The sequence below is a fragment of the Macrobrachium rosenbergii genome, chromosome 47 (assembly GCF_040412425.1).
Source record: "Macrobrachium rosenbergii isolate ZJJX-2024 chromosome 47, ASM4041242v1, whole genome shotgun sequence".
Taxonomy (NCBI): Eukaryota; Metazoa; Arthropoda; class Malacostraca; order Decapoda; family Palaemonidae; genus Macrobrachium; species Macrobrachium rosenbergii.
The window spans coordinates 25,595,277-25,620,623 of record NC_089787.1 but is presented as its reverse complement, the minus strand read 5'-3'; the positions used below and the strand labels follow the sequence as shown (position 1 = coordinate 25,620,623).

The 25,347-nt window shown below is 35.7% G+C and overlaps 1 protein-coding gene across 4 annotated transcripts in view; it reads left to right on the top strand.

Annotated features, from left to right (window-relative positions):
* The window catches only part of LOC136830680 (tyrosine-protein kinase transmembrane receptor Ror2-like), a 719,079-nt gene that overhangs the window by 681,050 nt on the left and 12,682 nt on the right, over positions 1-25,347 (top strand). The window contains exons 6-12 of one of the 4 annotated variants that reach the window (XM_067090361.1): positions 16,212-16,336; positions 20,688-20,714; positions 22,146-22,314; positions 22,804-22,997; positions 23,943-24,086; positions 24,645-24,777; positions 24,949-25,191. In XM_067090361.1, coding sequence (XP_066946462.1) covers positions 16,212-16,336; positions 20,688-20,714; positions 22,146-22,314; positions 22,804-22,997; positions 23,943-24,086; positions 24,645-24,777; positions 24,949-25,191 — 1,035 coding nt within the window. Of the gene's footprint in view, positions 1-16,211; positions 16,337-20,687; positions 20,715-22,145; positions 22,315-22,803; positions 22,998-23,942; positions 24,087-24,644; positions 24,778-24,948; positions 25,219-25,347 lie in introns of all 4 variants that reach the window. The other 3 variants (XM_067090359.1, XM_067090362.1, XM_067090360.1) reach the window with 3 other exon arrangements.

Here is a 25,347-nt window from a genome sequence, read left to right as displayed (position 1 = left end):
TCCCAAGAGCGGACAAAGGTACTTTCTTTATGGTTACTTATATAGGGACAGTGGTAACAAGAGGCATGTGTGTGTGTGTGTGTGTACGTATGCATATGTATTTATATGTGAGTTAACTCAAAAGTCCTTTCATACCTTCCACTTAGCTTCCATTTGCACTTCAGTCTTTTCCCAACCTGTTTTATACACGACCTTGGTATACGAGTTCAGAGATTCACTTCTGGTACCATACTACCATGATCCTTCGTACTGGCTACCAAATACTGTTTGAATCGAGCACTTCGGTTCTTACCACAAACATATAAATATAAATTTTCCCATCGTCCTCGTTTCCAAATACCCCAATAACTTAACTCTCGCTCAAATTTACCCTCTCTCTCTCTCTCTCTCTCTCTCTCTCTCTCTCTCTCTCTCTCTCTCTCTCTCTCTCTGTATAATATACTGTGTATATATGTGTGTGTGTGTATTTTTGTGTATGTATACTCTATGTCTGTGTTTTCCTCTTCATGTATAACTTCCAAACTCGTGTACAAATAAAAAATGCAAAAACCATTTATTTAAAGAGAGAGAGAGAGAGAGAGAGAGAGAGAGAGAGAGAGAGAGAGAGAGAGAGAGAGAGAGAGAGAACCCATCCCAAAAGTTTAAATTTGGTCCGACGATTGGGAAAAATAAATATCTGCCCAGTTTTCGACGCGGCCGATTCATTGTGATAAGTACAGTCCCCCTTTTTTTATTATTATTATTTTTTCGAGCCCCGAGCAAACACTGCTACCATCAACATCAGCAGTAACATCAACATCAACACATTTATTGATGCCACTCCATCAATACATTCTCCTGAAAACAAACACACACAAAAATGAAAAAGAAGCTTTTCCTATTTTTACCCCCTGTTACATTTCTTTTTTTTTTTTTTTTTTTTTTTTTGGTTCCTCCTTTTAACGTCGTAAACCGTTTATTAAAATGCAAATGCCGAACAACGGTTCAACGGTGGCCTGCAATGAAAATTTAATCAACTCGCTTCAGTATTTTTGGCCGGACGGTGCTTCTGTTCTGCGGTGTTTCTCATTTTAATTCTTTCCCCACCTTGAAAGGGAAGCGCTGTGTATGTTAATGTATACAGGCACACTCACACACACACACACACACACACACACACACACACACATATATATATATATATATATATATATATATATATATATATATATATATATATATATATATATATATATATATTACATATTTATTTATTTAGTGGTGTGTATAAAACAGATCCATTAAACATTCTCTCTCTCTCTCTCTCTCTCTCTCTCTCTCTCTCTCTCTCTCTCTCTCTCTCTCTCTCTCTCAACTCAACAAATATTTGAAAATGCAAGTTCTTTCGCTCTCGGTATTAAGACTTGAATTATTCCCAAATCATCTCTGCTTTCAGTGAATCGATTACTCTCTCTCTCTCTCTCTCTCTCTCTCTCTCTCTCTCTCTCTCTCTCTCTCCTCAATTCTGGGCAAATCTTCTTCCGTACATAATAAAATATATTGAGAATTATAAAACGACCGCCGATATTTGAAAGTCGGATTTATTCCCTGTCGCATTAAACATACTTGCCCTTCCATTGAAGACCAAACTGCCTAAATGAATAACGAATAAATTATGCATTAACTTAAATCATCAATTGAAGATTCCACTTACTGGCGGTCACCGTTGGCGGTCGACCCTTAAGGGGGAAATTCTTATTATTCTCAACCATGAAAAACTTGATGGATTCTTTAAATACAACGATATTTCCTTTGAAAGTTTCTTCGAGATAAAGTCGTTTATTTTGAGAGACATTCTTTGAAGATCTATCAATGTTTATTTAGTGCCAGACATTTTGAAGTTCCAGTTTGATATTTAATTTTATTTTTCATTTTTAGGTATGCAGATTTTATTTAGACAAATAGCACATCCCTCTCTCTCTCTCTCTCTCTCTCTCTCTCTCTCTCTCTCTCTCTCTCTCTCTCTCTCTCTCTCTCGTAGTAACATGTATAGTTGTTATATTCTATCGCAAAGAAGTCTCTTAATTTTTACACCTTTATGAATATTTTACTATAGGTGGGCCTTGTGATTGGTCATATATATATATATATATATATATATATATATATATATATATATATATATATATATATATATATATATATATATATATATATATATATATATATAAACAAATAACTGAAACAAATAATTAGATTTTGGGAGGGCTAGAAATGTAATCTACGGGGACATGGGGTCTTTCTCCATAGAAAATGACGATTAGAGACCAAAGCCGCATATGATGATATAGACGAGCCGGGCCTATGTCGCAGGATTAGGTTAGGTTAGGTTAGGTTGTATCGTGTAGAACATAATATCTGAACCTTGCTGGTATTATTATTATTATTATTATTATTATTATTATTATTATTATTATTATTATTATTTCTGCTTCTGTGGTTGCTCATTGTATTACAGTGACATCTACCACAACCAGCACTGATTATAATGATAAAGATAACCATGATGATGATGATGATGATGGTAGCAGTAGTTCAAAATATATACACCAGGAACCATTTCTCTAAAGCCCCTTCTTCAACCTACCTTTACATTTCCCTAGATTATTCGCCATCTTTCCTACCTGCTTGACATCTGCCTCTTGTGTTCCGTTTCCTTGGTGCATTAGCATATTGAAAGTACAAAGTAAATGGTAGCTTGCTCTCTCTCTCTCTCTCTCTCTCTCTCTCTCTCTCTCTCTCTCTCTCTCTCTCTCTCTCTCTCTCTCATAGTAGTAACTTGTATGGTTTTAATTTTCCGGAGGTGCAGAATGTGTGGAAAAATTTCTCTCTCTCTCTCTCTCTCTCTCTCATAGTAATTTGTATAGTTTTAATTTTCCAGAGGTGCAGAATGTGTGGAAAATTCTCTCTCTCTCTCTCTCTCTCTCTCTCTCTCTCTCTCTCTCTCTCTCTCTCTCTCTCTCTCTCTCTCTCTTATTAATTGTATATTTTTATGTTGAGTTTCAGAATGTGTGAGAAATTCTCTCTCTCTCTCTCTCTCTCTCTCTCTCTCTCTCTCTCTCTCTCTCTCATTAACATGTACAGTTTTTTGCCTGGAGTTACAGAATATGTGGTAAATTCTCTCTCCCAGTAATAAAGCCATAGTTATTTGATATTTGTACGTAACTGAACAATATTATAACTGATGTAATGCATTCTCTCACCTTTCATTTCTCATATATTAAAAAATAGACATTACTTTGAAAGCCTTAAGAAGACAAACTGCTGACAAGGCACTCCTTCCTTCTGAAATACCTGTATGTCATCTTTGTTTCACCTCCTCTTTTTGCAAGATGTCCCCCGTCTCTCTGTGCCTCCTCCCATATTCGTGTACATCTCTCCTTCAGCCCCTCGTCGTCTTTCCTACTTTTGAAAGAAAATAGGAAGACAAGAAAATGCGTCATTGTTTTGAAAAAAAAGAAAAAAGATTACCTGTCGTCTCCGCCGTCTTGAAGAGAGCGCTCTGGCTGAATAGAGACGGGGGTTTTAAAAGAAGATACCGCTCTCTCTCTCTCTCTCTCTCTCTCTCTCTCTCTCTCTCTCTCTCTCTCTCTCTCTCTCTCTCTCTCTACTTTCCTGGTCTTAATTATGGGAGGGAAGCTGTCTCGACGTCGTCGGGAGAAAATTCTCTCTTTCTTGCAAGATGATGGCTGTGTTTGTGTGTGTGTGTCTCTTGGAGAGGCACCGTTCTACAGGTATTCTCTCTCTCTCTCTCTCTCTCTCTCTCTCTCTCTCTCTCTCTCTCTCTCTGCCAACCTTGACGCATTTGCGAATGCCTTGCCGTCGATTCGGCTTCCCAGTTTTAATACGACCGCGTTAGCCGTCGATAACCAGAAAGACTCGCACTGGGAATTCTATTTCAGTGTCCCCTTCGAAGAAGAACAACGTAAGCCTCTTTGGAATTCACAATTAGGTAACTTTTTTTTTTTAAGAATATTTTTGTCGTTTCTACGTTTTCCCCTGTTTTCCCTCGTGGGAGTTTTGGGGGGAGGTTGGGGGTGGCGGTTTGACTGTGTCCAGACAGAGGATCTATGGAAGGTAAGACGGAAAGTTATTACTGATTTGTTTTCTTGTTTGTTTAGTCTGACGATGAGATTTGAATATGTATAATATATATATATATATATATATATATATATATATATATATATATATATATATATATATATATATATATATATATATATATATATATATATATTTATATATAATGTGTATGCGCGCGTGCGTCCGCAAGTTCTTCCATTTAAATATATACGTTTTTAAGTTTTTGTATGACGTTGCTGTTCATTTAAAATCTCATTATTTTCGTACTGCAACTTTAGTATACAAATTCCTCTGAGAATAAGTTGTCATGGCAACCAAAGCATGCTACGAATGATCTTGCTACACAGGTAATTTTGTCTAGGTTTTTCCAGCGAAATATCGTCAGACTACTAAAGGACAGAACACACGGAATAGAAAAAGCAAAGGAGCGTGGAGATAGGAAGAAAAAAGAAACTTAAAAGACCGGGTTATACGAAAGGTCGACCAAAAGAGATGGAGCAATAGGCAGGAGAGATTCGATGAGAAAATAGGGGTGAGGTGAGGGAGGGAGGCCCATAGTTTGAGGGATATGTATTAACGTCAGGGGAGGGGGGGGGGAGGGAGGAAGGGGTATTTGAGAGGGGTGGGGGAGAGGGAGAGCTTTGGCTGGAATGTTCAATTATCTCATCACGGTAAAGACGACAATATAGGGAGGATGGGATTTGGGGAGTTATGTTGGAGGATTTTTCGGGAGGTAGGGACCCCTTTGTTGGAGAGCAGTTTAAGGAGGCCTTTGTTGGGGCGAGGGAGGGAGGGAGGGAGAGGAAGAGACGTATAGATTTAAGGGTAGTTAAATTGCCGTAGGCCCTTCGGAGGGGGAGCAAAGGACGGTTTATATATATATATAGTATTTTGGGAGATAAAAACCACCCTTAGGTACTCCGTGATTCGATGATTAAATACCGGGCCTGGAAAAATCGAACTGGAGCACAAAAAAGGAGCGCGGACAGTATGACGGCAAAGGAGGTATGTGAGAGAGAGAGAGGGGGGCGGGGGGGGAGGAAAGGATAGTTTGATCTGATAGTTCAAGGCCTATTGCCCTTTTAAGCTAATTGACGTCAGAAAACACCAAGCTTGCTGGCTCCTGCCGTCCTCGGCTAACGCAATTAAGACCGTGATTTTGGATCGTGTTTGTCGAGTTATTGAGTTAGATGCCGTTTTGAAGAAGCTCTTGTTGAATTTTTTTTTTTATTTCGCTTACGTCATCCCCGTGGCACTATAATTAAAGAACGGCGGATAGATTTTAGCTCTGAACTTTGTAAAGGAATTGCAAAGGCTCCTTTTCTTTTCGTATGAATCCAGACAGATTTATTTATGTGCAAATCTTGAAAGTAAAGCAATTTATATATATATATATATATATATATATATATATATATATGTGTGTGTGTGTGTGTGTGTGTGTGTGTGTGTGTGTGTGTGTATGCATGTATGTATGTATACGTGTGTGTTTTATCCAATTAAAATAGTGCGCCGTCCTTTTTTATTTGCGTGTTGCAATTCTCAAGTCCCCTACTGTCATTAATATGCATTGCATTTGCATGAGATGAGACGTTGCAGACCCCTCGATTTTTTCCATAATCCGCCTGACCTCAACACGAGGGATTTTCATAATCAATCAGTATAGGTTCGAACCCACAGACTCTTCTGTTACCATGACAATGAAGTCCACGGTGCTATCGACTCGACCACGCTCACGTGAAATGTGACCATAAGCTAATTCATTTTTAATTCTTCTCTATCTTTATTAGTTTGACAGAATACTAATTGGACATATTTTCAATAGTTTGTTATTTAATGACGGCATCCAGTGTAATTAATATATGTATAGAAAGATGGTAATCTTTATTTTGATTGTATATTGCTGGAACGTACTGAATTAGGGAGAAGTACATCAGAGCACATTATATGAGGAATATTATTAATTTCGTAAAACAGTTTTAGGAGAGTATAATTTTAAGTTTTACTTAATTATTACGTATCCTGCAATTATAAATTACCAGAGTTGGCCATTAAATCGTTTAATTATAAATGCAACGGTACTTCATGCAACAGGTTCTTTCCATTATTCTTGAAAAATGACCAAGCAACCATTTATGCATAACGTTATAATAACTGTTGTAATTTGACTCCTTTCATTTAGCCGTTACGCTCCCAACTTTTATATTTTACCGCTATTACTTGAATTTGGAGTTAGAATTTTCAGTTAAATGGAATTCATAGAACTTTATATTCCATTTCTTATGACATCCGCCTCGTCGTATTATTGCCACTGAAACCCGGTCAGTACCTGCTGACGCAGCAAGAATCGCTTGAGATAAAAGGGAGTAATTAAACCTGTCTAGTAATTGCAGGTTATCAGGAAGGTAGTTAGTGAAATGGGATTAAAAGGCTGGGATTTTTTTTCCGACCGAGGATTAGCAACGCCAAAACAAGGGCATAAAGAATCCTTTTTAGGATTAAGGGACCATTTTTTTTTTTTTGTGTAGTAAGGAGTAGACTATCCCAGATAATTATATAAAGAATTTCTCTCTCTCTCTCTCTCTCTCTCTCTCTCTCTCTCTCTCTCTCTCTCTCTCTCTCTCTCTCTCTCTCTGCGTCGATGACCATAGTTGTTTGGACGCCAGTATTTATATCAATTATCTAATTCTCTCTCTCTCTCTCTCTCTCTCTCTCTCTCTCTCTCTCTCTCTCTCTCTCTCTCTCTCTCTCTCTCTGTGCGTCGATGACCGTAGTTGCTGTGACGACAGTATATATCAGTCTCTCTCTCTCTCTCTCTCCTCGTCGATGACCGTAGTTGCTGTGACGACAGTATATATCAATCTCTCTCTCTCTCTCTCTCTCTCTCTCTCTCTCTCTCTCTCTCTCTCTCTCTCTCTCTCTCTCTCTAGGTGGCAGGGATATAGTGGTCGGAAGAAGTAAATATTTTTCCACGATCATGCGATCAGGGAGGGCGCTTAATTTGGGGATTGGTAATCCCTGGAGAGTCCAGTCTTGTTAAGGATAATTGTTGTTGACGAATTGCCAGCCTGCGAGAGATGGGTATCGCCTTACTAAGCCTCTGTAAATATTGTGATGGAAGAAGGAGAAAGTGTGGTTTATTTATTTCGTGGTATTTTTTTTTTAAATAGGTATTTCTGCAGTGTTCCATGTCCTTCTTTTGGTGTTATGTATTTTAAAAATTTACTTTTTGTTCTTTGATAACTATGTACAGTTTGATGTATGTATACATCTATACCTTAGTAAGAATCAGTTTTTATCTCTTACTAATTCTAAGACAAAATATTTTTATTAGCATGTATGTATGTATGTGTGTATGCATGTGTGTATGTATGCTTAGGTTCACTCGTCTTCTTCGCAAAGTCTCGAATCAGGCTTAATATTATGTCTTCCAACTTTTCTCTCTCGCCAAAAGTTATATTTGAAGAGTGTGTTTTAAACCTCCCTTCCCCCCTGCTTATCTTTCTGCTCAGCATTATGCAAGTTCGCTCTGTAAGTTTTAATATATTCTCAGTCTGTTGTCGGAGTTTTTGCTTGATAAAATCTCCAGCGTGTGAAATGTACCGTGTGATATTCCTTGAACCTCTCGCGTCGTTGTGACATACTTTGGCATAGTCATTGCGAGGCGCAATTCTGAATAAAAAATAGCGTCTGAGAAGGATTATAGAAGGGGTGGAATTGTAAGAGGTGTTTCTTATAAATTGTTGCGAGAGTAGACTTGAAAAATGGTGAGGTTGTCAGGGTATTTAGTGTTGATGGTGTTTGTACTGCATTTACGAATATTCATGATTGCGTGTAGTTTTTTGTTTCATGATTGCGTGTAGTTTTTTGTATTATGTATTTTGTGAGTGATCTTTGAAGAGAAATTAATTTTGGAACCGTGCTTTTAAAGGTGTCATATGGTGCACGTTTCACTGTCGAGCACACACATATACATACATACATACATACATACATATATACATACATATATATATATATATATATATATATATATATATATATATATATATATATATATATATGTATGTAATGCGTGTGCATCAAATCGAAAATTTATTTGGGTATGCATGGGTTTAAATACCTGTGTTTGTATTATCGTATCATAGATAAGGTCTTATACATTTGTGTGCATTGTATTTGTATACATAAAAATACAATTTCATTATCTTATTTATGGTATCTGACAAAATGAACAATCATTTGATACCAGTTTCCATTCAGTATTCTTTCGCCTCATCTGTAACCTGTTCCAGAATCCATTTGCACCTGTGCATCGCCAGACAATATATTCTAACGCTCATGTTTTCATCTCCACCAGTTTTATTATTACTTTCTCCTCTCCCAAATTTAAATTTTCTGAAACTAAAGCATTTCCCCCATCACCCGGACACGTCCATTAGTCTTCCACAAACCAGAAAACGTGAGAGAGAGAGAGAGAGAGAGAGAGAGAGAGAGAGAGAGAGAGAGAGAGAGAGAGAGAGAGAGAGAGAGAGAGAGAGAGGTATTGTACTCTTGAACTAGACCGGCCTAACAAACAGTGTTTTTGTAAATAGTCTGTGCCTCTGTTCGGAAGCGATCTGTCCCTACCTGGATGGTAAGCAGAGTATATTATCCGTGAGTGGTCCATTTATTTGTGTATTTATTTTTCATTTATTGTGTGGAGGGTATCGAGTCGTTTACCTGATGTCAGTGTGTATTTTTATATATATATATATATATATAAACTGTATTTCCAGTTTCATTCTCGCTTGGAGCCTTTTTTTTATTTATTTCGGAATGTAATTTTTGTTTTTCGTTTTTTGTAAATTGTCTATTTCGAATTTCATTAATCTTCGCTTGAAGTGTTTTATTTTTGTGCTTCATATTGTAATTTATCAGTCATGGGTTGTGTTATAGTTTCCTGTATTTGGTAAATGGAAATTCTTCCTTTAAATTGGACTGTGTTTAATATTCATTGCTTTTTTTCAACCTTGACCTTTTATCTCTGTCTGTTTGTTTAATTGTTATTGAGTCTTCCGCTTTCTCCCGTATAAACTTTTTTTTCCGAACTTTCTAGTTTCTGAATATTATTCAGCTTTCTTTTTAATTTCCCCAACTTTCTGGTTCCTGAATATTATTCAGAGCGAAAGCAATCAATTCACCTGAACTTTCGATTGGGGAACAAATTTATAGGTCATTGTTTAATTAAATAAAGCGTCGTGTAATTATTTTAATGCATACGCCATAAAAAATAACGACTTTCTACTTAAATGTCATTCGTTTCATTTTATTGCGCATGGCTTAAAAAAAAAAAAGTCACATACTTCATTTATTATTTATTCCCTATTGCATAATATATCAACTTTGTCTGCCACCGAAATGAAAATAAAAACCTACTGCTGATATATTCCGCTCCCCGCTGGCGCGTAATACACGTTTTATTGCGTATGGCAGAAGTAATCATTTATTCATTTCAAATAAACCGATACGTATTGTTACCGTGTGCGGTACACGGATCATGCACCGTGTACTATATACACAGTATATATATATTTGCGTCCAAAGATTAATGCGCATTTTCCATATCGATACGGGTATCTATGGGTGGACAAACACCCATACAGCTGTTGTTTGTACGGAATGTAATCTGTTCATTCTTTTTTTTTTTTTTTTGTAAATGGCAATATTTAAATTGTCTACAAATGGGGCGTTAAATATTTTATATTTCAATTTTCGGACGGGAAAATAAAATCCTTGTTTCCCGAGCGTTTAAAAGGCATTCCCTCTCTCTCTCTCTCTCTCTCTCTCTCTCTCTCTCTCTCTCTCTCTCTCTCTCTCTCTCTCTCTCTCTCTCCCCCCGTTTTTATTTGCGGGGAAAATACGATCGCATATATAGTAATACAAATATATTACAACGTATGTTGCGTTAGAATTTGATGGTCCAGCGGAGGCCGTAATAGTTTGGATTGCAAATTACGTTTTGCGATTTGACTAAGGGATACGGACGATGCCGGACGGTGTTCGAATGATTATTAGAGGGGCGTTCGTGGTACTCTTTGTTTATTATGGGAGGGACAAAGACAAACACACGCAAATAAAATATAAATATATATATATATATATATATATATATATATATATATATATGTGTGTTTGTATATATATATATATATATATATATATATATATATATATATATATATATATATATATATCATTTGGTTTTAGGCGATCGCCTTTGTGGCATTGACTTATTTGATATATATATATATATATATATATATATATATATATATATATATATATATATATATATATATATATAATGAGAGATAGAGAGATAATTTTATAATTTTCGTAGGAAAGAAAGAAAGAGATCGTTTTATCTTCTTCCTGTGAAAATAGAGATCATCTAGTCATTTTCATAGAGAGAGAGAGAGAGAGAGAGAGAGAGAGAGAGAGAGAGAGAGAGAGAGAGAGAGAGAGAGAAGGAGGTGGGGGTATTCGTCTCACGTTTTTTTAAACTAAAAGTTTTGTTATATTTTGTTTCACGGACACTTTCTGTAGACCGTATTTTCGGTAGACTATTTTTTATTCTGATCCGTGAAGCTTCAAGTTTATACTAATTCTGTATTCGTTATTCACAGCTGCATCTCTCTCTCTCTCTCTCTCTCTCTCTCTCTCTCTCTCTCTCTCTATGATTTTATTTTAGTACTGGTTTTAGACTTTGTCTATTTCATGGGAGCTAATTAGGATGAGTGGGCCGTTTTACGAAAGCGTAAGTGAAACTCGTGGGTTATCAATAATCCTCCTCCTCCTCCTCCTCCTCCTCCTCCTCCTCCTCCTCCTCCTCCTCCTCCTCCTCCTCCTCCTCCTCCTCCTCCTCCTCCTCCTCCTCCTCCTCCTCCTCCTCCACTTACTTTGTAGACAGTATGGAAGCTACAATAGAGCCGGTATGGGAGACAAAAATTCGGAAGGATCTCACAAAAAAAAGATAATAAAATAATTCAAAAGAAAATAAGATAATTCAAAAGAGAATAAAATAATTTTCAGTGTTTGGCCATTTAAGCAGTCGCATATGAATTGAAGGCTGACCATTCATGCATTGCTGAGAATAACATCAACTGTCAGTCACAAGAGAATGTTATAGTTATTGAAATGTGTTATTGGAAAATAACTGTTTTTATTAAAAATGAAATTATGTTATGGAATAATTTTGAGATCGTGGCTGCATATGTTAGAGTCCCAGGTTTATTTATTTTTATATTTTCCGTACTTATTTGATTGATGGTTTGATCCAGACCGTCATATCTTTTGTTAAATCAATAAATAAATAAATAGATTATATATATTATATATTATAGTTATTGAAATGTACATACATACATACAACATACTGTATTTTTATTAAAAATGAAATTATGTTATGGAATAATTTTGAGATCGTGGCGTAATGACTGAAATTTCAGTCATCAGGTTAATTTATTTTTATATTTGATCCCCCAGGAGCTACTTATTTGATTGATACATTTTTGATCCAGACCGGCGAATTCAGTTTTGGTGAAAACTGTTTCGCCGTGTTTACAGTAAATAAATAAATAGATTATATATTATATATTATGACTATATTTCAGTCATACGCGTATGACTGATTACGCATGTTGATGTAACATATATACATACATACATATATATGTATATATATAATACAAAATGTTAATGAAATGTTGCACGATTATCAGAGTGACATAAAAATAAAAAAAGTAACTATGTAAAGTCAGCGATTTTTCTATATACAGCGTTCGTAACCTTGTTACATAACCACATAACATTAACCGGTAACAGAAGCCAGACGCCACATGTCCCATTCCGGGCCAAGATGCAGCCAAAGGTAGGGCTGTAGTCACATAATATTTTCCCATTACCGTCCTCTTGTGTACCATGAGGATGGCATTTGTGTGTAGAAGATTACTTCTGTTTATTTGCCATTATTTCTTCATCGTTAGCTACGTACGTATTGCAGCCTTTACTATGTAAAGGCTTCTCTTTGTTTATTTATATATTTTGAGTAATGTATTCTGTAATTATTATTTGCTGTTTGTTAAAAACATCAAATGGAAATGTATTCCGTTGTAGTGAGATACTGTATAATATATATATATATATATATATATATATATATATATATATATATATATATATATATATATATATATATATATATATATATATATATATATATATATATATATAATTTACTTTGTATTTCTGAGAAGCATTTTGTAGTTTTAATCTCTGAAACAAGTAAGTTCTTATTTGGATTATGCCTTAAGCTTCTTATACAAGTACGATTTTTCCAGCGCCTTCAAAAAATAACGACGAAGTTTTAATTATTCTTGCTTTAACACAGTACCATTATTATTTCTGTAGTTATGAAGGAGTTAGAGATTTTCATTATTCTTATAATATGTAGAATTTTACCCGTACCTTCAAAAAATAACAACAAAGTTTTAATCATTCCTTCATCTGACATATTACCATTATTTTAATTTTAAATTACGAAGAAGTCAGAGATAATAATTATTATTATTATATTATTTTTATCGTAGCTAAATTGGGAAAATCTATTTTCCCTTCCCGTCCCACTGTCTTATTCTTGGATGCCTTGATAAACTTGTCTATTCAGCTCGCGTCTCATCGAGAGCTGTGTGGAGGAGTTTGGTTTATTCTCGGAACTTATTCCTTTTATCTTCTATTTTCGCCCGTTTTTCTCGGTCTTTGATGCGGGGGTTATTTTAGTAAGCACTCCCTTTGTGGTTTTATATTTATATTTGTTGTTGCGTAAAGTTTAATGGCGAATTATTTGTGAGTATAATAGCATATTTTGACTGACGTGGATTGGGAGATATTTGTGGCCTTCGAGAATGTTACAGGTGTATTTTCTACCCTTTTCTCTAATATTATAATCTTTTTGGTAGAATTAAAAGCGCTTTTGTGTTTTAGAGACCTCATTTATCAGGTGAATGATATAATCATGCGGAAACTGGTACATTTAACATATGACCATATGGTATTATCGTGAAGGGAACTTAAATGTCAGTTTTTCAGGTAATCTTTTCAGTCTTATAAAATCTACGGACTTCTCCCATCACGTTTTACTAGTATATTTTCCCATTGCATACTCGATGTAGTTTCTTAACTGTCTTATCAATATAACATTGATTAGGATTAGTGTGTGATAACTGTTATCGTTTTAGGTGATCCAAGAGGAAGGTGCCCCTGGGATGAGATGGGACGTGTTGCCTTTTGACTTTTCGTAGATGGGATTTAATGGAGGGGTTGGTGCTGGCACCCTTTGTTTCAGCTGATGCATATCTATTCTAACCCTTCTATAAAGGCAGGAATAGAATTTCACACCTCCTCCTCCTCCTCCACCTCCTCCTCCTCCTCCTCCTCCTCCTCCTCCTCCTCCTCCTCCTCCTCCTCCTCCTCCTCCTCCTCCTCCTCCTCCCCCTCCTCCCGCGGTACGATATGTCAGGTTCGGTCATGGGACATCAGGTAGACTTCAGGTGTGTCGAAAGTGACATTTCAGGAGTGGACATAGGCAAAATCTTTGAAGGTAGTAGGGAAAAAAAAAAAAAATATATATATATATATATATATATATATATATATATATATATATATATATATATATATATATATATATATATATATATATATATATATATATATATATATATATATATATATATACACACACATTGACTCAAGATGGTTTATAGCGTACCCCAATTTTTAAAGTTAATTATGCCTTAATTATTTAATTCTTTCCACAGAGAGTGTTATTTTAGGACAGGTGTTTATACTTTCTTTTCTTTTTTTACTTTACATAGAGATTATTGTCTCAAGGTAAATTAATTACTGCTGATGATTGTACGATGTGAAAAATTATTAGGATTCGAATTGTCTCTCGAGTGGAATTAGTGAAAATAGGTCATTAACCGCCACCCAATGGGTAATAAAGGAGTGATAAACTATTCCCTTACGACTGGGATGGAAAAGGATTTTGTGGGGAGGGGTTAGGGAAGAGAGAGAGAGGATTGAGGGGTGGGGGGACGAATCCTTGAAAGGCCAGTATTGAGGAGAAGATTGGGAATCGGTAGCCGGAGATGATTAGAGAATAGAATGGTTCGGGAAGGATTGTGTGGTGATGAGGTATGGGGGAGAATTAAGGGGTGGGTTTAAGGCTACGTTTTGGGGAGGGGTAGGGGGTGGATAGGGGAAGGGGGTGAAGGGCCGAGGAGACATTGGACACGGCGACCCAGCCAATTATGTCCGCCAATTAGCAGTAAATTAGGCCGACATTCCTGAATCAGGCGGTGGGGGGGGACTTCGAGGTGGATGGCTGGAGCTCCTTGCGTCAGCTGACTGACGGTGTCTTCTGCCCGTCTCTTTCTCTCTTTCTCTTCTTTGAAACTTTTCTTTTATTAAACATTTTCTTGATAAGACTTGCCTACCTTCTTTGCTTTTTTTGGGCCCGCTCTCTCTCTCTCACAATTCATTTTCTCAATTATTTCTTGAAAGTAATCTAGTTGTTCCTCTCTCTCTCTCTCATACGATTCCTCTTCTCAATTATTTCTTTACAGTAATCTAGTTCTCTCTCTCTCTCTCTCTCTTACAATTCCTTTTCTCAGTTATTTCTTGACAGTGATCTAGTTGTTCCTCTCTCTCTCTCTCTCTCTCATAGTTCCTCTTCTCAATTATTTCTGTACAGTAATCTCTCTCTCTCTCTCTCTCTCTCTCTCTCTCTCTCTCTCTCACATACAATTCCTCTTCTCAATTATTTCTTGACAGTAATCTAGTTGTTCCCCTCTCTCTCTCTCTCTCTCTCTCTCTCTCTCTCTCTCTCTCTCTCTCTCTCTCTCTCTCTCTCGTCACAAGGAAACTTCGTAACATCCCTTCTCTCTTGTGTTCCCTCCACTTCCATGAGTTATCCCAAAAATTATTATTTTCTTGGACTGTTTCCTAGTTATTTTTCTTCCATTTCATTGCAGTTCCCTTATTCTCCCTTCATTACTACTTATTCTCTCGTAGAAAATCCCTACCTCGTTTCCCTCTTACTTCGTCTGCGTGTTCTCTCCTTTTGTCGTTGGAGCTCCTTTCATTGGTCTCTTCTGAACCTCCTGCAATTCCTTTTCACTCGATATTGGGGCGGGGTTCTTGTCCTTCCTTTCTCTTCCTTTTATTCTTACTTCCTTCCTTTCTTCTTCTCTTAGCTCTTCCGTTAACTCTTCCTCCTTGTCTTTTTTCGGGTTTGTGGCGTTTCTGTAATTCCCCAAATCGCCTCAGCTGTGCTCATTAAACTGTTATTGTGGCGTTATACTCCGTCATTCGCGTAATTGCCGCTTGCTTGGCGTTTTCTGAGAGCGATGAAACTCTTGCGATGGGGATCTGTACAATGGAATAGGTATTGCTGTCTTCCAGCTGTGTCTCCTCTTTCACCGAATTGATGTTTTTAAGATGGAACCCAGGCCTTTAAAGGGTGTTTTAATTTTTTGCATTATATGTTGCAGGAAATGTTTTTAAAATGTCTTATATATGGTTAAATGGTTCGTGTGTTGTGATGTTTGATTCAGTAATTGATTTTTATTTTTTCCGTAATAAAGTTAATTTTTTTAATCTTTCCTTTGACCCTCATATATATATATATATATATATATATATATATATATATATATATATATATATATATATATATATGTGTGTGTGTGTGTGTGTGTGTGTGTGTGTGTGTGTGTGTGTGTGTGTGTGTGTGTGTGTGTGTAGAATGTACTGGTCACTTTTTACCAGATACATATGTGTGTATATGTGTGTGTGTTTGATGTGTTGCTTCATAAACATTTAAAAACAAAAGAACGCCAGTCTAATGTAATTTTCAAGAGTGCACACTTTCATTACATCTGTACTCTCCATTTAAAAACAATAAGCAATATTAATAAAGTATATCAGAAGCATAAAAGTAACATATTTTAAAAATCTCCATTTCTCTTTTCTCCCTCCAGCCGAGACCCACATCTCCGAGTACCCAGGAGGCTACAGCATCAACTACGGGACAACACTCCTGATGCAGTGTGTCGCCCTTGGGGACCCCATACCCGAGATCGAGTGGTTTAGGGATGGCGAACCGGTAAGTTCACTAGTTGACTGTGTTCTGTTTTGGTGCTTTTGGGAGAGGTTGGTGAAAGGTATTTTGGCAAATACTGGAAAGCATGTAATGCTCTTTTGCATAAATTTATCACGATCTTTTTATATTCTTTATATTTGTCTTGATTTGGTTATTTTTTTTTTTATCTTTGTTCCTTCTTGTTTTGCTCAAGAGATGTTTTTGGTAGATGTTGTTAAAGATGACTATCTTCGTAAATGTTGAAAAGAATGTGGTGCTTTTTTTTACATTAATTTGTCTAGAGTCCACGATCTTTGTCATTCTTTATATTTACCTTTATATATTTCTCGGTTTTTTATTTATCTATGTTTTATATGTGTCTTCTTTTTATTCTTGAGTCTCTATTTTTCTCCTTCTGTCTGGGAATTCTGTTAAATTTTTCCATCTAATGTCGCATGCATGTTTCACCTGTTGAATTGTGAATGAAACCCTTATGCAGAAACTTCCACCATGTTGGGTCGTTTAAAAATGAAATTTTATCTTGTTTCTTTTATCTTGTTTAATTGGGAAGATTATTATTATTATTATTGTTAATTAATAATATTATTATTATTATTATTATTTATTAACAGTACCTTGATTCTTTCTTTCTTTTAACTCCATACATTCTTCAAATGATGAATTGTAATGTAATTTTTCTCCACATTAAGCTATTTCTGTAACCTTTATCATTCCAGATTATCTTCACCTAGTTGGAATTGGTTGCATTAGTGAGGAAATATGATAATTAATACTTTTTTCCATCCAGTTACTTCTTTTCGAAAATGGGAAAACTGTCGACCTCAATACTTAACTTTAAAAACGGAACGCTGTGTGTTTTACGCGCACGTGTTGTCATCGAAAACAACATTATCTCTTTTGCTGGGCCAGTTTGATTTGATTATATACAGTTTTACCTAAACGTGCGTAAGTGTAGATAGTTCTGCTGAATTTCACCAGCTTTCGTAAATAAGTCTGAATGTTTTTTTCTTTTTGGGGTGGCCGCCGGTAATTAAGTCTAAATGTTTTTTCTTTATTTGGGTCCAGATTTTACAAAGCGCTGCCAGATTACGGAACCATTAGGGTATATGATGAGTTACGTAAAGAGTAATTCCTCCCTCCCCTCACCCCCCCTCCCACCAACGCCTTTCTCCTCACTGTTTGTTTTGCCCCACTTATGAAATATATTGCCAAGCGAGTTTCATTGTGTATTCTTTGAGGCATAAAAAGTCATTTCGTATTTTACGTCATTAAACAAGGTAGTAACTATTTCCATTTACTGGGAGAATGGGACCTGAAATGCCTATTAAACGAGAGAGAGAGAGAGAGAGAGAGAGAGAGAGAGAGAGAGAGAGAGAGAGAGAGAGCAAGTATTACTGATATAAATTATATAACAAGGTTGTGATGATAATTTGAAAGATAGAGGTATTGATAATTTTATAGAATTTTAGAGAATATATGTTTGTGAGAACCAGAGAGAGAGAGAGAGAGAGAGAGAGAGAGAGAGAGAGAGAGAGAGAGAGAGAGAGAGAGATATCAAATATTACTAATATATATAACAAGGTTGTGATGATAATATTGAAAGATAAAGGCATTGATAATTATATAGAATTTTTAGAATAATGTGTTTGTGAGAACAGCGTGATGATGATGATGATGATGATGATGATGAGAGAGAGAGAGAGAGAGAGAGAGAGAGAGAGAGAGAGAGAGAGAGAGAGAGAGAGAGAATGGGGCGGGGTGTGGCGGAGAATAAGGGATAAGCGCCATATAAAAGCCAAACATTTTCTACAAAAGAAAGCTGTGAAAGTAATTGGAGAGAGAGAGTGAAAGCATCATCCGGAGAGAGTGAAGTGAAAGTGGTATGATAACAGAGAGCTATAATGATGATGATGATGATTATGATTATGATGATGTGATAGGAACCAGGCTTTTAAGACGCCTTTTGAAGTGATATTGGGAGAACATCATAAGTTTATCACTAATCAACCTGGCTGTATATTTTCGTGAATATTCGCTAATGTTCTGATAAAGAGTATTTTTTGTCGTTTTTATGGTGTTCTTTGATAAAGAACTTGATCAGGTGCCTCTTGCAATTTTTATTTTAACTTCTCAATGTACAGTTTCATTATATTTGTCACGAAAACAATGACATGCCTCTATATGCCACAGTGCATTATTCCTGAATATGTTTCATAATGAAGATTTGAAGTTATCATTACATTAATGTTTAGATGTCTCAAAAACCGGCAAATGGTTATGCCCCATTCTTTACTTTTTGGCTCGTCTTAATTTCCCTTCCTTCATCCCCAAACTTTTTTTATTCATCTCCTGCATACCCAGATGATTACATTTTTTGGGTATCCAACTCAAGTTAAATTATGTTAGTGTGACGGCTGAAAGTTCGCTCCATAATCCTCCCGTCTTTTCCAGCCGTCATGAACCATTAGCTGATGAAGACTTGCTTGTTGCATGCAATATTGCATGAAGTAAGGAGAGAACGAAGGCCGCTTGTGAAACTTCGAAAATGTTGCCAGGTACCAAAGGCTTCTGCTTTCGAACAGGCTGCCTCCGACAAGTTGCTTTTGATGAGTTTTTTCTCTTCGTAAGCTGATTAAAACTCTGATGAGTGTTGCTTTTTAAATTCTTGCAGTTTTGTATATTTTTATTGCCGATGTGATGCCCTGCGATGCATTTTGCAAAGATGTACTTATAAACTGTTCAGAATTCTTTCTGTAAATAGAATTTTAAATTTTACTGATATATTTAAGTGATGCTTATAGCTTTAGCTCAAGAAAATCGACGTATACTGTTCCATGTTATATAGGCTTACGCCTTCGTTACAAGAAGGCCGACGGTATGGGCATCCCATCCCAATATTGAGGGCAAGAAAAGAAATGGGATGGAAAAAGAAAGAATCTTTGTCCCGAAAGAAGTGATACACTCGCCTCTACAAAGAGAGCAAGGTATAGTCGTCACTAAAAACGGAGGCACTGGTGTATAGATGCTACATAAATATAACTCAAGATTGCTGTAACTACTAATAGTGTTGTATATGTGCGCCCGTCTTAACAATAGGAATTATAGAAAAGCTATGTTATGAATCCGTTTTGCGTCTTAGATGAAGTTAATGCGTTAATTAAAACTTGTAAAGTCAGGTAATGAGTTTGAAACATGTAATAATTTTTGCAAGTAATAGATGTCTTGAGAATACAATACCTGCTAAAAAAAAAAAAAAAATTCCAGTCTCATCATGGAATAGTCCCTCAGAATAAAAGATTCGGTACAAGACAATAAAAGGTTTAAGTTAGTCAATGTCCATTTATGGACAGAATCTCGGGCACTAGTCTCTCAAAACATATATTTTTACCATTTCCATTTTTTTTCTGTCAAGTAATGTTTATAGACATTACTTTTCTGGATAAAGGGAATTTTGATGTTTATATTTTTTTACTTGAATTACAATTCTTGAGATAAATTCTTCAGACAAGCGTTTAAGAGTCAAGAATGTGAATGCATTGGTCTTGTTAGAATTGTAATAATGAGAAGAAAAGATTGATAAAAGTGGCGTTACTTTTTTTATGTGTTTATTGTTTATGTCAATAGACGCAGTGATTATTGATCTCTCAACTTCTCTTTTTTTGCAATATTTTTCGACACGCTTTTTCAATGAAAGCCTTGAAATACGAAAGAAAAACCGTGAGAAATTCGCCTTACCATTTGAAATTTAAAAAGTTGTATGATTATATATTAAAAAGCAACTTTAAAATGAGGAAAAATTACAGGAGCGTATTTTGGTATCTATTTTTCGTATTTAGAAGTACTTAGAAACCTCTCAAATGTACGGAAGAAATACGGAAGCCTTGAATGAAAATCAAAATACCTGGTAATGAGCTGATCACGTTAGATTTAACGCCCTTAATAGAGCGCAAGATAGCTGGGTACAGCCTCCGCCGTATATCAACGCCCGGAGGTAATTACGGAGCCGTAATTGGCATCGCGTGCCTGCGCCTCCTAATTGAGTAGGATGCCCCGGTAAACAGGGAGAATGCCGTAGGTGGGAAGATTAAAAGAAATGTCATTAGTTTTCTTTAAGAATGGTGCTCAGCAAAGTTTGCTTATGTCGTAAATAGCAAGGTTTGTTTGAGTCGTAAATAGCAAAGTTTGCTTGTGTCGTAAATAGCAAAGTTTGCTTGTGTCGTAAATAGCAAGGTTTGCTTGTGTCGTAACTAGCAAGGTTTGCTTGTGTCGTGACTAGCAAAGTTTGATTATGTCGGAACTTCCCAAATGGAAGCAACTAATTTCTCACCAATATTTTTTTTCTCTTTTCCCAAAGCTGCCCATGTATGAGTGGAAGAATGAGGTAAGGAATGCCTTGTATATATTTCATGTATATAGATCGTTCTGCTTTTAAGCCTATATTAGCACTGTGTTTTCTTCTGTGAGTTAGAACAGTGGGAGATAATTGTATCCTTTAAAACTCCCTAGCTTTGGTTTTATATTGTTATTATTCTTTCCAAAATACTTAACAGCCTTTTTCTTACAGTTACATAATCTTATGCAGTTAGTTCAGATTCGAGTTCGTCAAAATAAAAATAATATATAAAAATTGAACGCTACAGCTTTCAAGTTTTATTCCAGGTTTTTACATTTTATTTTATACGTGTGTTAATGAATATTTTGAATTACTCACAAGTTCATTTATTCATTTGTACTCGTAAGTACGTGATTTCCATTTAATATTCTCGTATGTTACAGCGGCTACAGTATTTTCGTTCAGTAAATTAGCTAAGATAAGAATAACATGTCGTTCTGTGGAATAAGCCACTCTAGACCTATCTGTTTTAACATTTCTCTCTCTCTCTCTCTCTCTCTCTCTCTCTCTCTCTCTCTCTCTCTCTCTCTCTCTCTCTCTCTCTCTCTCTCTCTCTACGACAAAAAATTCACGAGGCCTCTGCTGATTGGCCGAACTGAATTATGTGAATAACTTAGTTTAATTTAATCAGTTTAATTAATGAAGCTGGAGACTTCACCCTTTACCTTTAGTACATTTTTTCTGATCGGCGAGACCGATAGTCTAAACCAGACCTTTTGGAAAGAAAAATTAAGAGAAAGGAAAGTGAGTGGGTCCTAACTCGGATCTATAGACAGACGACCCACTTCGTGAAGAAGGCAGGATTCTCTGTTAGAGTCGGAGAAAACGGAACAAGAAATTAATTCCAAAGGTTAACTGATGACTTCAGAGTAAATGTGAACATTTTGACCCTAAATGTACGTTTCCAGTAACTGCTATTCTAAATGTTGCCTTGGTATGCTTAAAAAAAAAATTCTAGAAATATGGACTCTGGTATTTTATTCATCGAAAAATTTTCTTTGAAAATTTACATTTATCACAGAAATACCCATATAATTTTTTTTTTAATTTACACGTAGAAAAACATATCTAAATATCTACTTATTTATAGAAATTTGAACTTCAATATTTTGGAATTGTTTCTTACAGATTATACATGATGTGTAATTTAACTGACCTACTCTAAACTCTAGAGAGCATTTTGAAATGGACTTCCCTGAGGTGTATAATTCCTATAAGTTCGTGGACTTTCAAGAGGAAAGCCCTACTGCAATAAATAAAGTTCAGCCCACATACCCTTAACTCTAAAGCAGATTTTGAAATGGACTTCCAAATGCCATATAATTCCTTTAAGTTCGTGGACTTCCAGTTGAAGTCCTATTTCAAATAAATAAAGTCCAGGGTAAATGGCAACCATTAACTGGACTTGGCTTCTTGCAGGTTATACACGGCATAGAATTCACTCCCTTCACGACCTACGCTCGTTCCGTCTTGACAGTCAACGCGACTGCCACAGCGAATTACACCTGTTCTGCTGACAACGTGATCCAGGGGCGACGCACTTCTGATTCTAGGACTTTCACAGTGTCCGTCGTCCATCCTGTCAGTCGTAAGTCTGAGAATTAATACCTATTTTGTATATTTTAATTTTTTTTTTTTTTTTTTTAGAAATGTTGAAATTTATAGTAGCCTCTTTTTATCATTTCAGTAATGCATTGTATTTTTTTTTTTTATATAAATATTAGTGGTGTGTTTTAACAATATTTTAACAAATGCACTGGATTCTTGTCTTATTTTTTATTTGTAAATATTAGTAAGATTAGTAATATATTTTAACATATTTTAATCGTTTTTATATAATACATTGTATGTTTTTGTATTATTTTAGATATTTATTTTAATAATGATTATTATTTATAAATCAAATTATGTCCAAATCCACCTATAATGTTGACGTGTTTACAAGAACCGGTAATGCAAATCGTCTTAATACCATTGATAAGCAATTACACCATACCACATCTTTTCAGTGGCATTCAGTAACTTCCTGTGATTAAAAAAAGTAAAACGAGAAATTAATTCCATTTCTGTATTCCAGCCATAAGACGCCCCCTGGGGTACTGCGCTCCGTATAATGGTCGAGTGTGCCGGCATCACCTTGGGGGCACCGGCTTAGTTTGGTACAATATCACTGCTACTGACAAGGGAGGGTGGTTGAATGAGCACATTACAAGAGAATTATGGGCAGAAATGATTGATAACTTTCGAGAGCCGTGTCGCACCGCTGCCGAGGTTTGTATTGTGGCTGTGTTACATTGGTCTGTGAAAAGCTGGTGTCCTGGATATCAGTGTACTGTTGAGATAGCTGTTATTGAATTAAGATAATAATTATTTGCTTTATAAGAGATACCATCAGTCGAGTCTTGTCTTAGTTATTCATTGTAGCTGTGTTGTGCAGTTTATAATAATGGAAGGGATACTATTCTTGGATAAAATCCTGAAGTTATGCACCTTAAATAGGAGAACCTCATGTGTAACATGTTTTAATTAAGTTAGTATTTGTAATTTGATAAACGGTTTATTTTTACAATAATAGTTTTATCCCTATCTTGACTGAGAAGCACTTTTGATCAGTATGTTAATCATTCTTTTGAAAGAAGTTGTCATAACTGAATGGAATATTAGCTCAACCAACTTGTATTATGCAAAACTTTAATGTGCTTTCCGTATGTTATCGAAAATAATTTTGAAAACATCTACTCAAGTAGCAATGTTTCTGAAAATTCAGAATTAACCAATCCCAGTATTACTATATATATTTTCCCAAGGAAAATGGTTATTGGGAACTCACATAGTTAATATAAGACATGTCTTGAAATGCATATTAAAAGTTATGCACTACTTGTTTACTGCCTTAGTTGCCAAACATATTTCATATCCATAATAGGTAATAAAATGAAAATGTGTTGCTACCTTGAGGCACTATATTACTTCAGCCAAAAGTGTGATTATAATGATCTGGAAGCATAGTTCAGTTAGTTATTTTCTCTGGGATGCAGTTTGGACTTTGGAATAATATAAATTTTAATGAAAGACTTGCAGATTGTGTTGACCTATTCGTGAGTTAGGTACATTATATTTGATTAAGACTGTATATGATATTAATAATAATAATAACAGTACAGCTTCTTTTATTTATGTAAGTAAATGTTCTTTTCCGTTTCCATTTCTCTTTAGAAATTACTTTGTCGATACGCATTTCCCGAGTGTCATTTGGAGGATGGTTACCAGGTTGGCCTGCCTCTGTGCCGTGAAGACTGCATAGCAGTACGCAGTCTCTTCTGTGTAAATGAGTGGCTTCTTATTGAGCAAAATAAACAAGTAAGTATGCTTTTATTCTTTTATTTGTGGCAAATCTTTTTAATACCATTGTCATCGTTATGTTTACTTGTAGATATTTACAAGTTTGGTTCTTTAAATTATGTAGGACTGTGTGCTCTGTCTCTGGTGGCACTTTCCAAGTGGTTCTTTACATCAGTATTGGTAGTTTTGGTTTTGGCTGATTGGTGGCAGGTCCTATTGTACCACCTCCTCTGACTGGACTGTGGTGCCAGATGCATTTTCTCACGAGATCCAAATATCAATGTAATAGTGTAAATAAATAAGCCTTCTTCTAATTTTTCTTTGCAAAATCACATTTCAAGTGAGAGCTTGGTGTTAGAGAGCCGATTTATCATTGGCAAGGAATTGGTATTGAGATTTTAATAAATTCCTCAAAAGACTTTTTATTTCCTTTATGGTTGTACTTTCAAAGTTCTCTTCTCGTGTCCTTTTTTCTAATTGTATTCCTGTCTAGGTTCTGTCACCATTTACTGTTTTATGCTGCAGTACGTTATGTTACAATTTTTTGTATAGCTAACATACATAATTTTTTTCCAGGAAAATAGAGTATTCAAATCTCGGAGGCACTTCCGCTTGCCTGACTGTGAGAAACTTGAAAGTTTTGGGGACGGATCTCGACGTGTGTGTTCACACATAGGTTTAACTTCAATCAACCCCGATGAAGTTACATGTAAGTGTATGAAGGTTATTTTTTTTACTCATCACTAATTAAACTTGTTTTGCAAAAGTGTATGTTGGTTAATCATGTTGTTGCATTTGGAGATCTTTGTCATATTTAGAAAGTTCTTACATTAAATGTAAATGTTGATATATAAAAATTTATTCTTATCTTCTTGTACAGACGATTGTAGGATAGGAAGAGGGCGATGGTACTTTGGAACAAAAAATGTCACTAGTAATGGCATTGCCTGCCAGAGATGGGATTCTCAAACACCACATAGTCACCACCGTCCTCCAGATGTGTTTCCTGAAGTGCAGGATGCAGAAAATTACTGTAGAAATGCAGGCGGTGAAGAACCATACCCTTGGTGTTACACCACAGACCCAAAAATTCGATGGCAACACTGCAGCATTCCACTTTGTGGTTGGTGCAATATTACTCATACTAAATGTCAGCATTGTTTTTTTATTTTCTAGAAGGAAAAGTAGTGAAAATTATTGTCTTATAATATTTCCCAGATATTAGTGATTGAACAACATCTTTTATGAAATGTTTAAACACTTTTTGTAGACTGTCATG